The sequence below is a fragment of the Diorhabda carinulata genome, chromosome Y (assembly GCF_026250575.1).
Source record: "Diorhabda carinulata isolate Delta chromosome Y, icDioCari1.1, whole genome shotgun sequence".
Classification (NCBI taxonomy): domain Eukaryota; kingdom Metazoa; phylum Arthropoda; class Insecta; order Coleoptera; family Chrysomelidae; genus Diorhabda; species Diorhabda carinulata.
In genome coordinates this window covers 2,382,955-2,398,078 of record NC_079473.1, presented here as the reverse complement: position 1 = coordinate 2,398,078, position 15,124 = coordinate 2,382,955, and the positions used below count along the sequence as shown (strand labels likewise).

Below are 15,124 nucleotides of genomic sequence, written 5' to 3'. Positions count from 1 at the left end.
AAAGGCATGAAACTGTTGAAATTAGGCATAAAAAATGATTTGCATAAAATTAATTAAAAAAAAAATGATTTTTCAACAAACTTTATTGAGAAAATTAACAAATTTTTATCAAAAATTAGAACGAGAATTTTTCCTTGAAATCACGACACCATCACTCAAAAGTATATTTCTGGTATTCTCCTCATATTTCGTCCACCTTTTCTTCTTCATCCTCCTCTACTTCTTGCTCCTCTTCTTCGTAGTCTCCCGCCGAAGATTCCGTCTCATCACCCAACTTCGCACGTTTCTTCTGTTTACCGCCTCCATCCTCACTCGCGTATCTCTGTCGCTTCGTCTTTCTGGAAGATTTCGCATATCTATATATGAAGCTGTACATTTTCAGTCTGTCGAGCAGCTTCATTTCGACGGCTTCTTTAGCCTGTTTGACGGCTACGTCCATCCTGAATTTGAGTTTATTGAATTTATCGTTCAGCACAAGGTTATCGTCGATATTTTTCAAGAACGGTTTCAAATTTTCGGCCTTTACCCAAGATCTAGTCACCGCGTCGGAATCGAAAAATGTCACGTGGTAGTGCGTCTGAAAATAATCGTTAACCGTCAATACACAGTGTGACTAATTCCATAGATTGAATACCTTGTGTCATTTCAAGAATTTTATCGAAATATATTACGAAAAAATAATCGATTAACCACCCTGTATATGACCATCAGAATTTAAAAACTTTCTATAAAAAATAATAAAACCTGTATATGAGTTTACAAATTTCCCACTCTCTACTCTCAATTGATAAAAAAAATCGCACTCTATTTAAGGTAACTTGAAATTTATTTCGATTTTCACTCCAAATGAAATATTGGAATAAGTAAAAAAATCACCCTGTATATAAGGTAACTTAATAATTTCGATATTAAAACAAAATCATCCTGTACGTTTCATGAACTAAAAAAATGGTACTACACTAATCTAATGAAAGTGACCAAGAGAAATATTAGACTTACCGGTTCTAAGGAATCTTTCAAGCAAAAATAATTTTCGATATCAGGATCATCTTCCACCATAGCCGGCCACCATGGATAACCTTCGATTTTCGCCCAGACGATGCTACCCGCGTTATATTTATTAAATATCATCAGCTCCTTTTCTTTATCGTCTATCGATTCTTCTTTGATTTCGCATCTATTATACCTCCCATCTGGATTCATCCAACAATACCATTTGTCAGATAGATCCAGGGGATCTTTCACGTCGGGTAGGTATCTATACTTGTCGCAAGAGTCGCAATACACGTAGAGACCGACGTTTCTAAATTCTTGAAGTGATCTCATTTTCTCGTAGAAGCTCTCGTTCGAAAAGTTCATATGTTCCTCCTCTTTCACATCTTTTCTGTTTAGAACTTCCTTGGAATTGGCGTCGCTACAGTTCATTGGTGGTGGTGAATCGAACTTATCTGCAGGAGTCACGATAATCTTCTTACCGTTAGCATCTTTTTCCTCCCTTGGAGCTTGGAACGATACCGTTGAGTTTTGGTCTTGATAAGTTTGTTTTTTCTTCTCCTTAACCAACTTCAACCAGTTATTGAACTTTGTCACTACCAAATTTTTGTAATACAAATTGACTTCTTTACTCAAAGATGACGGCATTTTAAAACTTCTATAATTTTAATATACGAATAACACTTATTAACCGTCTTACTTTCATTCACCTAAAAAAATATTTCTGACAATTGTTGACTTTTGAAATTCAAACACTTTCAAATGTTTATCTCGTTAACTAATCGAAATCATCAATACGCAGTATTAGTGGTGACGTCACAATTTGTAACTGTATCTAAACAAACATATCGTCCATTTAGATACAATAGCTGTGATTTTAGATCAGTTATTATTTCCTTATATTTGAAAAAAAAATAAATTATTTTAACTTGTATACATTCACTAGGACGTTTACTAAAGTATATATTCGACTCCAATCAAAACAGGTACGTTTTACCATATAATTTGAATAAAAAGATAAAACTAACCTAACCTCACTATTGTAATTTTGTTAAATATAATTGTTTTAGATAAAATGTACAGTTTGAACTTTTATTTTACGAAATCAAGTCGTTGTGAATGAAATCAACCTTCCTAAATAATTTCACGGTATACTTAAAAAAATTATAAAATTTCTGAAAAATGTGATTTGTTATACCTACTAAAATATCTGATGAGTTTTCATGAATTTCTATTTATAAGTGGAATTATTCAGAAACAGTTAGTTTCGTTTACAAAAATAACAATTGTTCTAATTCTTTTCTCATGTTTTATATCTAATTTTAGCGTTTTTCATCTAAATAATAATGGTGCAGTGCTGGGCACCTGGCTGTAAGCATTACAATGTCAGAGAGCGTTGTAAGTTTTATAGATTTCCAAAGGATCCAAAAGTAAGAAGCAAATGGATAAAGCTAACAAGGTATATAATGATGAATTTTATAACTGTTTAAAATTTTATTTTTTCACAATATTTGTAGAAGAACAACAGAACCAGGTCCCGGAGCTTTTTTGTGTAGTTGTCATTTTGTAGATGGAAAAAAAGAAAATGGGCCAACCATTTTTTTACACAATGAAGGAAAAATGTTTAACGACCAATATCCCCAGAAAAAGAAAAGACCACTTCAAGATGGGTTGGAGTAAGTAGATACCTTTAGTGATTTTTTTATTTCTATTTATTGTTTTATCCATTTGCAGATTGCAAATTGAACCACAAGCATCTACGTCAAAAGAAACAGACGACTTCTCTCAAAGCAACCATGTTATGACAGAAGCAGAAAACTATTTCTTACGACAAAGTCTAGAAAAAGCTACAGGTAGTCTCTCTCACTTATCAGAAACATTCTCCTTTGATCATATTAGGAGTGATAATAACTTGGTCATTTTATATACTGGTTTGCCTACAACAGATGTATTCATGGCTCTGTATCATTTGTTGGAAAAAAATGAAATAAGATATTATTTTAAATGGAAGGTAGAAAAAATGAGAAAAATTGATCAGCTGCTCATGACTTTGATGAAATTGAAACAAAATTTTCCACATCAAGATTTAGCAGTAAGGTTTAATGTTTCACAAGGCACAGTCTCAAATGTTGTAACAACATCGGTGCATGCCTTGCATGAAATTTTATTCAAACAATTCATGTCTGAAATACCAGATAGAAGTAAAAATCAGTTGTGCTTACCAAACTGTTTTAGTAGTTTCACAAATTGTAGAATTATAATAGATTGTACGGAAGTTTATACTTGTATAAATCGCCAAAGTATGTCTTCCCAGAAGTTGACGTACAGCTCATATAAGCATAGAAATACATGCAAAGGATTAGTAGGTGTTGCACCAAATGGTGTAGCTACATTTTTATCATGTTTATATCCAGGTTCAACATCAGACAAAAAAATTGTCAAAGATTGTGGAATCTTAAATCAACTTAAACCTGGAGACTTGGTATTGGCAGATAAAGGATTCCTAATTAAAGATTTAATGCCTCCCGGAGTTCATATTAATATTCCCCCATTTCTTACAACTCCTCAATTCACTACAGAACAAGTTCATCAAACTGAATGCATTGCTCGAGCAAGGATTCATGTGGAGCGTGCTATAAGGAGAATGAAGGTGTTCAATATATTAAATTTAATTCCACATTCTTTGTTACCACATGCTGATGCTGTGTTTCAGGTAGTAGGTGCTTTAACAAACTTGCAGTATCCTTTAATTAAAGAAGTTGGATAACTTTATTATGAAGGGATTTAAGATTAATCATATCGTTAGATTTTGTATAAATAGTTTTTAAGTCTTATGAACCTATTTAACTTGTAAAACATGTTTATCTTTGCATTGTATCAACTTGTCTGTAATATATACATTGTTATTTTAAATCTGTTGTTTTACTTACAAATAAAGTTATTATAGCTAGTTTTATTAAACATTTCTTTTTACTGAACCTTAATTTTCCCCTTTTTATCAAATGTAAATCATTGGCTTACGATTACATAATTAAGACAGTTTATATGTGTTTTCATATTAATTGAGAAGAATATATGTAGTCACACTTTTGTAAACAAAATGCCTTAAGGGCAATTAAAATTTGAGAGCCATGGATAGAAACTCTGAAAAGTGACGTAGTGTTTGAAGTTTTCACACTCTAAATAGCTTATTGTTAATCATTTAAATTCAAAACTTTCTCTCAATTTAATTCCCTTTGCAGGAAATGAATAAAAATTCAGAATTCTGTTATTTTATTAGGATAAAATAAATGGTATGAATTTTGAAATATAAAATGTTTTTAAAATATTTAAATTTTTTGTCCATTGTTCACTCCTACCAATTCGTACAATGATACAGTCACTTGGTACCCATATTACTAAATAGCACATATCCTTTTCAGCAATATGTAACGCACCTTGTACTTGGTGATAATAGTGATGATTCTCGTTAATTATCATCAAGTTTTCTTCAAAGTAAACTATGTAGTTTTTGTGTTTTAACACTGGTCTCAATTTTCCAACATTTCTGTGTTTGAAGGGACACTTTACTTCAATTAAGCATCTTTCGCTAACAAACCCATCAGGACTAGCACCCAAAAATCCACAATAGTCCATGCAAAATCCGGCTGGATCCACTGATAATCCGGTAATTTTTTGAAATACAGCAATTGCTGTCACTTCATGTTCTTTTCCCCACTTTATTGCTTGTATACCATCCAGCTCGTACCCTTCTAGTAGGCTTGAAAATAAAGATTTTGAGAATTTGTTCCTCCTGCAGGCTGACAGTATAGAGCCAAATTTACTACCTAGTTATTCTGTACTTTCTAGCAACTAGCCAATTTTCATTAATTGACTGTCCTCTAGTTATTTGTTCAACTTTATTTATAGTATCGATATCTACTGAGCATTTTGATTTTAAAAATGTCTCTTTGTCAGTAGCCTGTGTATACTCTAGTGAATATAAAATATCTTCAATATTCTTTATTATGCTTGTCAATTGTGATTGCTCAGACATAAACAGCCATGTAAATCCAACTGGATTAGAGTATCCTAATTCATTCCTAAAATCTGCCATTTCTTGGGTTGATGCTGGTCTCGAAAAAGCCTGATAATTAGAAAATTTTGATTTGTAGAGATCACTAATCCTCACAATTTTTTCTCCATCGCCAGTAGGTTTGCGCTGATTCCACACACAGGTTTTGTCAGTAACACTGACGTTGTTGTGTGCATGAAAACATACAGCTGCCATGTGATGGCATACTGCTTGTCCCCTGGGGCAGGAGCAGGTGGCATCCAATATACCATCCTCGTAATCAATGGAAACCTGAAAAATAACATGATTATGCAAAATAACAACGATCTTTTTGATATGACTTCAAAACTCACCTCAACATTATAAGTTCTATTCTTCATACTGGCTGTAACTTCACCTCGAAGTAGGGCAGGGGAAATAGCAGGATCGAAAATCATTTTTTTCACATTGCCACTGCTATAAGAGTTTTCACCTCTTTGTAGTTGGGCGATATTGTCCTTAAAAAAGGTTGCTATTGCAGATAATGTTAAAACATGCGTTGATGACACTAGAACAAATAATCAGTATTATTTAATTTGATATATTTCAATATTATTCCAATAGTATACATTAATCCAGTCAGCATAACCTAAAATATAGCTTTTAAAATGAGAAAATACTGTATTTTTTGTCAATTTAAATTATTATAACTATTTTTATTTTATCAAGTGAATACGATTACTTACTTTTTAACAATTTTTTTCCTTTAATAACTCCTATAAAACGCTTAATTAATCAAAAATCTAGACACAAATGGAAAATAGTAGGGCTACCAGGTTTGTTTAGATACAAAGAATGTTTGTGACGTCACACTAATGCCGCGTATTGATGATATCTTTACGTATCGGAAATAAAAAAAAGAAAAAAACGATTTTTCGCCTTGTACATCACGAAACAAAACCGCTATAGTTACGATGATTTAACTATCTGAAACAAATAAAATGAAAATATGTAGACATATATGTAATACCAACTGTCCATATAGGAGTCTTACCTATATGAGTATTAATAGTATTACCATTGTATAAAGAATATTCTTTAGGCAATAATACGTTAGGCAACGTATTATAGCCAAAATAATATTTTACAACGTTGCCTACAATATTTTTTGTATCGAAACGGAAAACGGCAACATACTAGTACGTTGTGAAGTTGACTTCTTGTGTGATTAGACAGTTTAGGTTATTGCGTATCTGTCATTATATTAAGTTATAACAATAAAAAGGATATTTTTATTCTAATAATACCAAAAACAACAAGTTATGGGTCCGAGACTTTTCACTGTATAAATAAATAATTAGGATTTCGAATCTAAAAACGAAAATTCATTAGAACAAAAAACTTTTCTGGAAACTGTAAAATAAGTGGAATAACTTTAAAAGCATATAGAATTATGGACTTGGTTATAAACCGCATAGGTACCAAGTAGTATTCATGATTATGAATTATAAAAACATACATTTGTCAACATATATTATGAGCTGTACTGGTAATTAAGTGACACGGAAATATTTGAAAAATTGTCTAAGCTGTATGAAGGACATACAGAACAATTAAAAGGTAAGTTCACTCAAAAATTTTTCAGCTATACCTATAAGAGAAATGATAATCAATATATCTGTATTCATAAGCGATAATAATAACCACAATGAGAGGCGATGAGTACACATTTAAAAAACTAGAAGATCAAAGCATGATGAAATCTGCAAAACGTGACATAAGCATAAAAGTTATTAGAAACATACATTTTGATGAATGCTTTCTTCAGAATGTTATAATATTTTCACTGGAACACAAAAGTTGAGTGTCAGACTGGATAATAGAATACATAAAAATGGTTGAAATTAAATTTGATACAAAAGTTCATTAAGTAAATATGAAAAAATGAGGTACTATTCTTGATTATACTCCAGCAAACTTTCCATAACTTAATGGAAAAGTGATTGAGGGTAAACCACGGACACTAAATAATCCAAGTGTATTTGGCTCAGATGCTTATGCCAAACATTTAGAAAAAAACCTCAAAATTTGACAATAAAAAGAAAAAACTTCAGGTGATAGGATACTCGAATGGATATCGGCTCTGGAATAAAAATGAAATACATGATAATTCCTCAAGAAGCTTGAACAATCTTGACAGTACTTTAACTCTTGATAAACATTGTACTTCACAATGAAGCAGGAATGCTTTGTGCTCACTTCCCATTTCATCACACAGAATAGCAAAAAGTCGGGATTGCTTGGGCCGTGACTTAATGAAAGTTACAACCCTCAGTTCATAGCACGAGCACCATCAGTTGTCCGTTTTATTTCGTTATCTGTAATTAAATCATCGAGATATTTAAAAATTTTTTCCGCTGTTGGTTTTGACTATAAAGACTTGCAAAAAAGCAGTTCTTCTTTTATGTTTTAATTGGGTTCGAAACCTAACAAAGGCTAATAGATTAGCTTAGCAAGAAACTTCAGTACTTTCATCAAGTTGATGTGAAAAGTTTGTTTTAAAAATTCCTTTTCAGTGAATGAAACTTCAGATTCTACCCTACAGAATGAGCTGTTCTATTTTTAGCTATCAATACGAATAGGCGATATGATGCAATTGTAGCTTGTCTATTTTGCTCACCAGAAATTGATGTTTTCATTACTGAGTGTGACTTTAAGAATAAGTTCGAGTAAGAGGTGAGAATGCTTATCATTTGAACTGAACTTGAATGTTACAATCATACATAATTTCGAATTGTATAGGTATGAAGAAATTGGAAATGGAACTGAAGATACCTACAATATTAAACTCAAACCTGAATGTATGCAATTATGGAATGAACGTTTGATTGGATTGCACAGTGACAAATTGACAAATGTAAAAGAAGCATTAAGAAAACGAATGGCAATACCAATACTGACAACTCCACATCAGATAATACTTTGAATGGCTAATGAAGATGCTAATAGAAAACAAAATGGGGAAAGTGAATTGAATAATAGAGGTAAATATTTAATTACAATAAATATATGTAAATACTTATGATATACATGTTGTTTGGTTGATTGTACAATGAATCGAAACTGAGAACATACACACAGCTGCCGAAAATTTGTTGAATGAACATATTACAAAAGTAAAAGTGCTTAAAAGATACTATGAAGCCAAGAAGAATACTCACATTGAGAAATCCAAGACATGTACTACTATTACAACACTCACTATTACACTGCCTGGCGCCTGTTTCTATGTTCTCCGTTAGTCTCTATGTGTTTTGTACAAATCAAAAAAATATTACCGAGTATAATTTGATTTAAGATCGTCAGTTGATTGAATTAGTAAACTCACTCTCTACTCAATAACAACATTCTGAGGGCTAATGTAAAAGGCTTTTCTGTTCTATTTTTAGCGTGATGGGTAATGGGATGGTTAAAAAATGTTTTTGATGAATTTAAATTTGAAAAATCTGTCCCCACTTTCATGAATAAATTCGACGCATTTTTTTATTAAATTAGTTTTTCGCTACCACAAAGTCCTTGCAAAATGAAGTACCCAAGGCCCCTAGCTTCGGGTAATTCATCAGTATTCATGTTTGTTTCCTGTTTCTTTTTTATTGGAACTTCAATACCAGTGACAACGTTAGAACATTCTTCTTGTTGGTTACAAGAGTTAGTTTATTCTTAGAAGCACTTAAAGTTTCAAATGAGTGTAATAATTCAATTTAGGAAAATTTAGATGAAGCGGTTCTTTCAGACATCGTTGTAAAGTACAAAATATGCAATAAATATGCGTGTCGATGAGTATGATTTACACAATCTAAATGCTTTTAAGAGGTTGGCAATATCTAATACTAATGAATGAATCACCTATTCCCAAATAGTATTTACAAAGCCAGATCGATAAGTCCACTTTTTGAATTTCCCGCCTGCCAACTGAAACAGCAACACTGCACATATCAATATGCGGTGTTGTTTGATTACTATATCTATACACCAAAAAATTGCTAACAATAATTTATTCAAACTGCTTAAGTTATTTAAACAACTTTTTTTTATTAATATTAAATATATTGATTAAATCTGAATAACTATATGTAAAAAAAAACTCGCGTGAAGAACAGCAAGGGCACGGAGGTAAACGTATAAATAGTATGGGAGCTCAACAAGATTTGAAATTTTTATAAAAAGATTCATTAATATCTTATATGAAAGAATAATCTAAATCCCTTCAATTTCAAACACATATATAAACATTTTTCTTCAAAACAATTAGAAAACACAATTAAGATTTTTACTTCACCAAAGAGTTTGTGATAACCTTTTCAGAATGTAAATAAATGATTCTGTGAATGTAAAACGATCGGTTAAACTTACATTCTGGTCCACATTTCTTAGAAGCACATTTTAATCATTCTCCAAAGCAACCATGGCATCTTAAATTCAAGTAGTCACAAAAATCTATTTCTAATTTATTTTCATAAGATTAATCTTTTTCTTAAAAGCGTCTTGTAAGATTTTTCAGTTTGTGGTTTTGTTGTAAGTGAATATAGATATATTTTCGAGATCAAATCTTACTTTCTTCTTTTTTGGAGGGCTAACGTTTTCATTCAGTGCTCTGACTGACACTGGATATTGACGGTATTGCGGAATTATACTGATACATCTTAACTAGACATGATTTTTTCCTTGGAGGTTTATCGTTATTTTCCTAAATAAAAATATTTTCAAGACCAAGAAAATAATTTTGATGAAAAAGTTTATGAAAATATATAAGCTAGACAATATCTGTATTCGTTTGCGATAAAATGGCTGCCTTTGTTCACTAATAACTGAGAAAGCATTTTGAATAGATTTGTTGGAGTGAAATATTTTTGAGTGTTTAGTTATTGTTCAAGTGACGTATTAGTCTTAGTTTTAATTTTTAGAAAAGCTTTTTATATTTCCCTATTCCAGTCATATGGTTAAATTAGTTACTTACAAAACTCTACAGAATAGGATACTCAAAAATTGTATATTCTTTTTCTGTTCAAGGTCAAATACCTTTAACTTGATAGTTAATCTGTAGTTTTGTCGTTTTTCAGTTTTATGGAAAAATAGATTAGATAGTTACATATTTTTATCGTATTCCTACGTCACATCGTTGTGAAGAAGTGATTCACGAGTAAAAATGCAAATAAAATTTGAAAACTTTATTTTTTTGGCCAGCTTATATAATACCAACAAAATACTTCATCAAATTAAAAACAAACAATATTATCACCTTTACATAAAAATGTACCAACTCAATACTCAACGAAAAGTATTTCAATCAGTTGTTCTACAGTTTAGAGACTAGGTACCTAATCATTATAATTACCTAATTATAAAATAATCTTTCTGGCTTTCTGAGTGGCAAATTTATCAATACTTTTAGAAGCACTTAAAGTTTCAGGTGAGTGAAATAATTAAATTTCTAAAAATTTGGATGAAGCGGATCTTTCAGACTGATGTAAACTTCAAAATCAGCAATAAGTATGCATTAACAACATTTTTCCAACAGACAATAAATACCTTTCAGATGTTAAGTCTAAACACTGCTAAGAAGTACCCGGTTTAATATCCCCAAATTTAACATAACTTTTTGCCGGAAAGCAATATTCTTTGTAAATAAGCTAATTCTTTTATCAATTACACATTCTTTTTCAAAAATATTTTTTCGGGATTTTCTTCCATTGAAAATTGTCTGCTTTGAAATGAGATCCACAAATATAAACTTCTTCTGGTAAATCTTTTTCCTGTATTTTCAATGCATCTAGCTACTTTTGTCTTTGCTCTACATTCGTACGAAATCTACAATTTTATATTGTAAAAAGTTATCGATTTATCAACAAATAAGTTTGCGTTACTCCACTGATACTCCCCTATGGAATTAAAAAAAAATAAGACTAATATGTCACTCGAAAAATATCTAAACACTCAAACAAAGGCAGCCATTTTATCGCAAACGAATACAGATTCATAAGATGTCTCGGTATAATTCCTCAATACCGCTAATATCCAGTGGAGTCAGAGCACTACATGAAAACTTTAGTCCTCCAATTCTATATCCACTTACAACTAAACCACAAACTGAAAAATCTCACAAGATGCTTTCAAGAAAAAGATTAATCCGATTTAAATCCGTCAGACCTACAGCATCCAGTCAAAATTATCCTCAAACTGATAAAAATAGAGAAAGATCATGGCGACTTGATACCGCAATTTTACCGACATCGAATTAGTCTAAGACACCGATTAAAATAAATAAAAAAAACCATTTCGATATGGTTCGGCAAGTCTATCGCCATCCAGAGACACTAGTGAACAAATTGCAGAAAAATAACGATATTCTTCCACGAAGAACATCAATCCCGTTTGACGCGACAATGCCGTCATCATCTTATGAAAATAAATTAGAAATGGATTTTTGTGACTGCTTGAATTTAAGATGCCATGGTTGCTTTGGAGAATGCTTAAAATGTGCTTCTAAGAAATGTGGACCAGAATCTAAGTTTAATCGACCGTTTTACATTAACAGAATCATTCATTTACATTCTGAAAAGGTTATCACAAACCTTTTCATAAAGTAAAAATCTTAATTGTGTTTTTTAATTGTTATGAAGAAAAATGTTTACATATGTGTTTGACATTGAAGGTATGTAGACTATTCTTTCATATAAGACGTACATTTTTTTATAAAAATAAATAAAGTTAATTCAGTTTTAATCAATATATTCAATGTTTATAAAAAAAGTTGTTTAAATAACTTAAGCAGTTTGAATAAATTATTGTTAGCAATTTTTTGGTATATAGATATAGTAATAAAACAACACTGCATATTGACATGTGCAGTGTTGCCGTTTCAGTTGGCAGGCGGGAAATTCAAAAATTGATGGACATATCGATCTGGCTTTGTAATTACTATTTGGGAAGAGATGATTCATTCATTAATATTAGATATTGTCAACCTCTTAAAAGCATTTAGATTCTGTAAATCATACTCATCAATATGCATATTTATTGCATATTCTGTATTTTACATCAGTCTGAAAGATCCGCTCCATCTATATTTTCCTAAATTGAATTATTATACTCATCTGAAACTTTTAGTGCTTCCAAGAGTGAGGACTCTCTTATAACCAATAAGAAAAATGTTCTAATAATGTCACTGATATTGAGGTTCCAATAAAAAATAAAAACAGGAAATAAACATGAATACTGATGAATTATCCGAAGCAAGGTTTACTTCATTTTGCAAGGACAAGGAAAAACCAATTTACAAAAAAAATGCCTTGAATTTATTCATGAAAGTGGGAACAGATTTTTAAAATTTAAATTCTTTAAAAACATTTTTCAACCATCCCATCACCAAAGAAAAGCTTTTTACATTTCTCGATCCTATCGTATGGTTCAATTAGTTATTAATGTTGCTCGACTTCGAGATAATGAAGGAGTTGAGCGGAAACAAAAATTAAAACAATACATATTTTCTACGAAAAGGATTTTAGGGATCTCAAATATTTGAGTTTATCTACTCGAAAGTAGCTTTTTCATAACTACGATGTTTTATATAAAAACACATGATTTGTTAGTATTTATTTAAGTGATACCAAAATTTAAATTGTCCACAGTAATCAGTACAAGATGAGTAATTATTGAACTTACCACTGAATTTGGAAGTTGTTCTAATTCAATCTGAGTAATGATAGATATGTAATCAAATTACATATTTTGTTCAATGCCTCTAGTGAGTTTACTAATTCAATCAACTGACGATCTTAAATGAAATTATACTCGGTAATATTTTTTTGGTTTGTACAAAACACATAGAGACTAACGGAGAACGTCGAAACAGGCGTCAGGCAGTCGAATAGTGAGTGTGGTAATAGTAGTACATGTCTTGGATTTCTCAATGTGAATATTCTTCTTATCTTCATAGTATCTTTTAAGGACTTCTAGTTTTGTGATATGTTCATTCAACAAATTTTCGGCAGCTGTCTGTATGTCCTCAGTGTCGATTCATTGTACAATGAACCAATCAACATGTAAAGTACGAATCAACTAAGAAAATGCCACAGGCGTCATCAACTAGTTATCGTCTGCCTCACTTTAAAATATTCCCTCTCTGTCGCTTCAGACTGATATACCAGTGGCGTAGGTTCTTATTTCTTATTTACAAAAAAATATATTTTAAAGATTTAAACATATATTACAGTAGGATATTATTTAGTTATTACTATCTTATAGAAATAGCCACTGTTTATTGCATAGACGTTTGGTGTGCATGGTATATTTATAATAAACGCAGTGTTTGCACGGGAATAATATAGTGTAATATTTTATCTATGTCGTTAATTAAAAAAAAAAACATTATTCGCTATCAGAACATCCTAGTTAATCCTCTAATAAGCTATCAGTATCCTCGCTGTTTTTGTCTTCACTTTCTTCCGATGAACCCGTGTTTACTGTAAATATTAAGTGATCTAGAGTGTGGTCTAAGATGTGCTCTTTTTGTATAAGGTCATTCTCATATTTTTTAACATGTTGGCAAATATTATACCACTCTTGTTCCGATACCTCCTCAAATTTTTGCCTAGCGAGTGCCGTTGTATTGTGCGCAACTACCCAATTTTTTACTAACGCCCAGATTTTTTCGATCGGGTTTAGTTCTGGATGATAAGGAGGTAAACGTAGTACACGATGCCCATGTTGTTGTAACAGTTCGTCTAGTTTGTACTTTATGGGGAAACGAAATTCATTTTCTTGAAAAATGCGGTATAGTTCCGGTTTTGTTAGTTTGGGGTCTGCTGGTAATCCATTTTTTGTTAGCCTGTTGCGTTGTCTATATCGAGGACGGACCTTTCAGGCAGATTCGGCAACAATTGCTTTTGAACCCATGTCATGAAATTTTGATTATTCATATCTTTATGGTAATCACCAATTTATGTACCTGCAAAAACAAACAAGTATATAGTATATAGTAAGTATATTATAATTCTATTGGTATATGATAAGTAGGTGGTAAATGCTATGGTTAATCGCAATTTAAATGCAATTGTACAAAAAAATATTTTTTCTATTCTGGCTAAGCCTGGTCGACACTGGAATCTGAATTTAGATATTGACATTAATATTCATAATTTTCGGTATACGATATGCCGAAATATCGATATTTTAGCCATCACTAATTCTATTTTAAAAAATACAAGTATTCAAACTTCCCTGATTTAAATATAAATTATCAGTTTTTTACGAATCCTTTTTCTAAACCAGCATGTATTATAATCAGCCGTTGGCCTTTAGAAATTGGCTTCTTCATTCCTTTTAGAGTCTCATCGTACCAGCCTCTGTCTTTAACATGACTGCTGTGTATGTAAGTTTCATCAGTATAACATATATTACGGCCTCTGGCGAGATACGATCCAGCTTTCTTTTTTTAGTGTTACGTATTTTTTTCGGCGATTGAAAAGATGTGCTTGGCCCTCTCCACTCAACTTATTGAACTTCTTTTGATATCTTCTGGAAAGTAGACCTTGACACCCCAGTAGCAGCTAGTACTCTTTCCCTGAAATATCACAAAATGTTAATACACTAATTTAAAATATGACAGTCAATAAGTAGGTGCCTATATAAAAATGTGTAAATTCTGCATTTCTTCAACCTACTTCTCGAATTAAATCTCGCTACATACCTGTAATTTTTTAAAGGAATAGTAACTTCATCTGCCTCTTTTTTCATGAAATTAATAATATTTTGATTATGATTTATCGCGTATAATAAGACCTGTTTAACCATTTAATGTATATATTTAAATTATGTTGAGTGCGCTACTGAACTTGGCACATGCGCCTACCTAGAGTAACCGGGCTTGCGCAGAAGAAGACAGACATCAATCATCAAGGAGCCACGAGGCCAACAGCGTTTTTTGTTCAGGCACACAAAGCATTTGTACAATAAAGTGAAAATCGAAACAAATCGTTTTATTGTGCTTCTCACATTGTATACAGTCTACTTTAAAACATTTTCAATCAAGATATCCAA

At 31.5% G+C, this 15,124-nt stretch overlaps 1 protein-coding gene across 1 annotated transcript; it reads left to right on the top strand.

Annotated features, from left to right (window-relative positions):
• Positions 1-1,797: 1,797 nt before the first annotated feature.
• Positions 1,798-3,760, top strand: LOC130903105 (uncharacterized). Its single transcript, XM_057815366.1, has 4 exons — positions 1,798-1,979; positions 2,320-2,452; positions 2,511-2,669; positions 2,728-3,760. The coding sequence occupies exons 2-4, from the start codon at positions 2,340-2,342 to the stop codon at positions 3,758-3,760; spliced, it is 1,305 nt and encodes a 434-aa protein (XP_057671349.1). The 5' UTR covers positions 1,798-1,979; positions 2,320-2,339.
• The last annotated feature ends 11,364 nt before the right edge of the window (positions 3,761-15,124 follow it).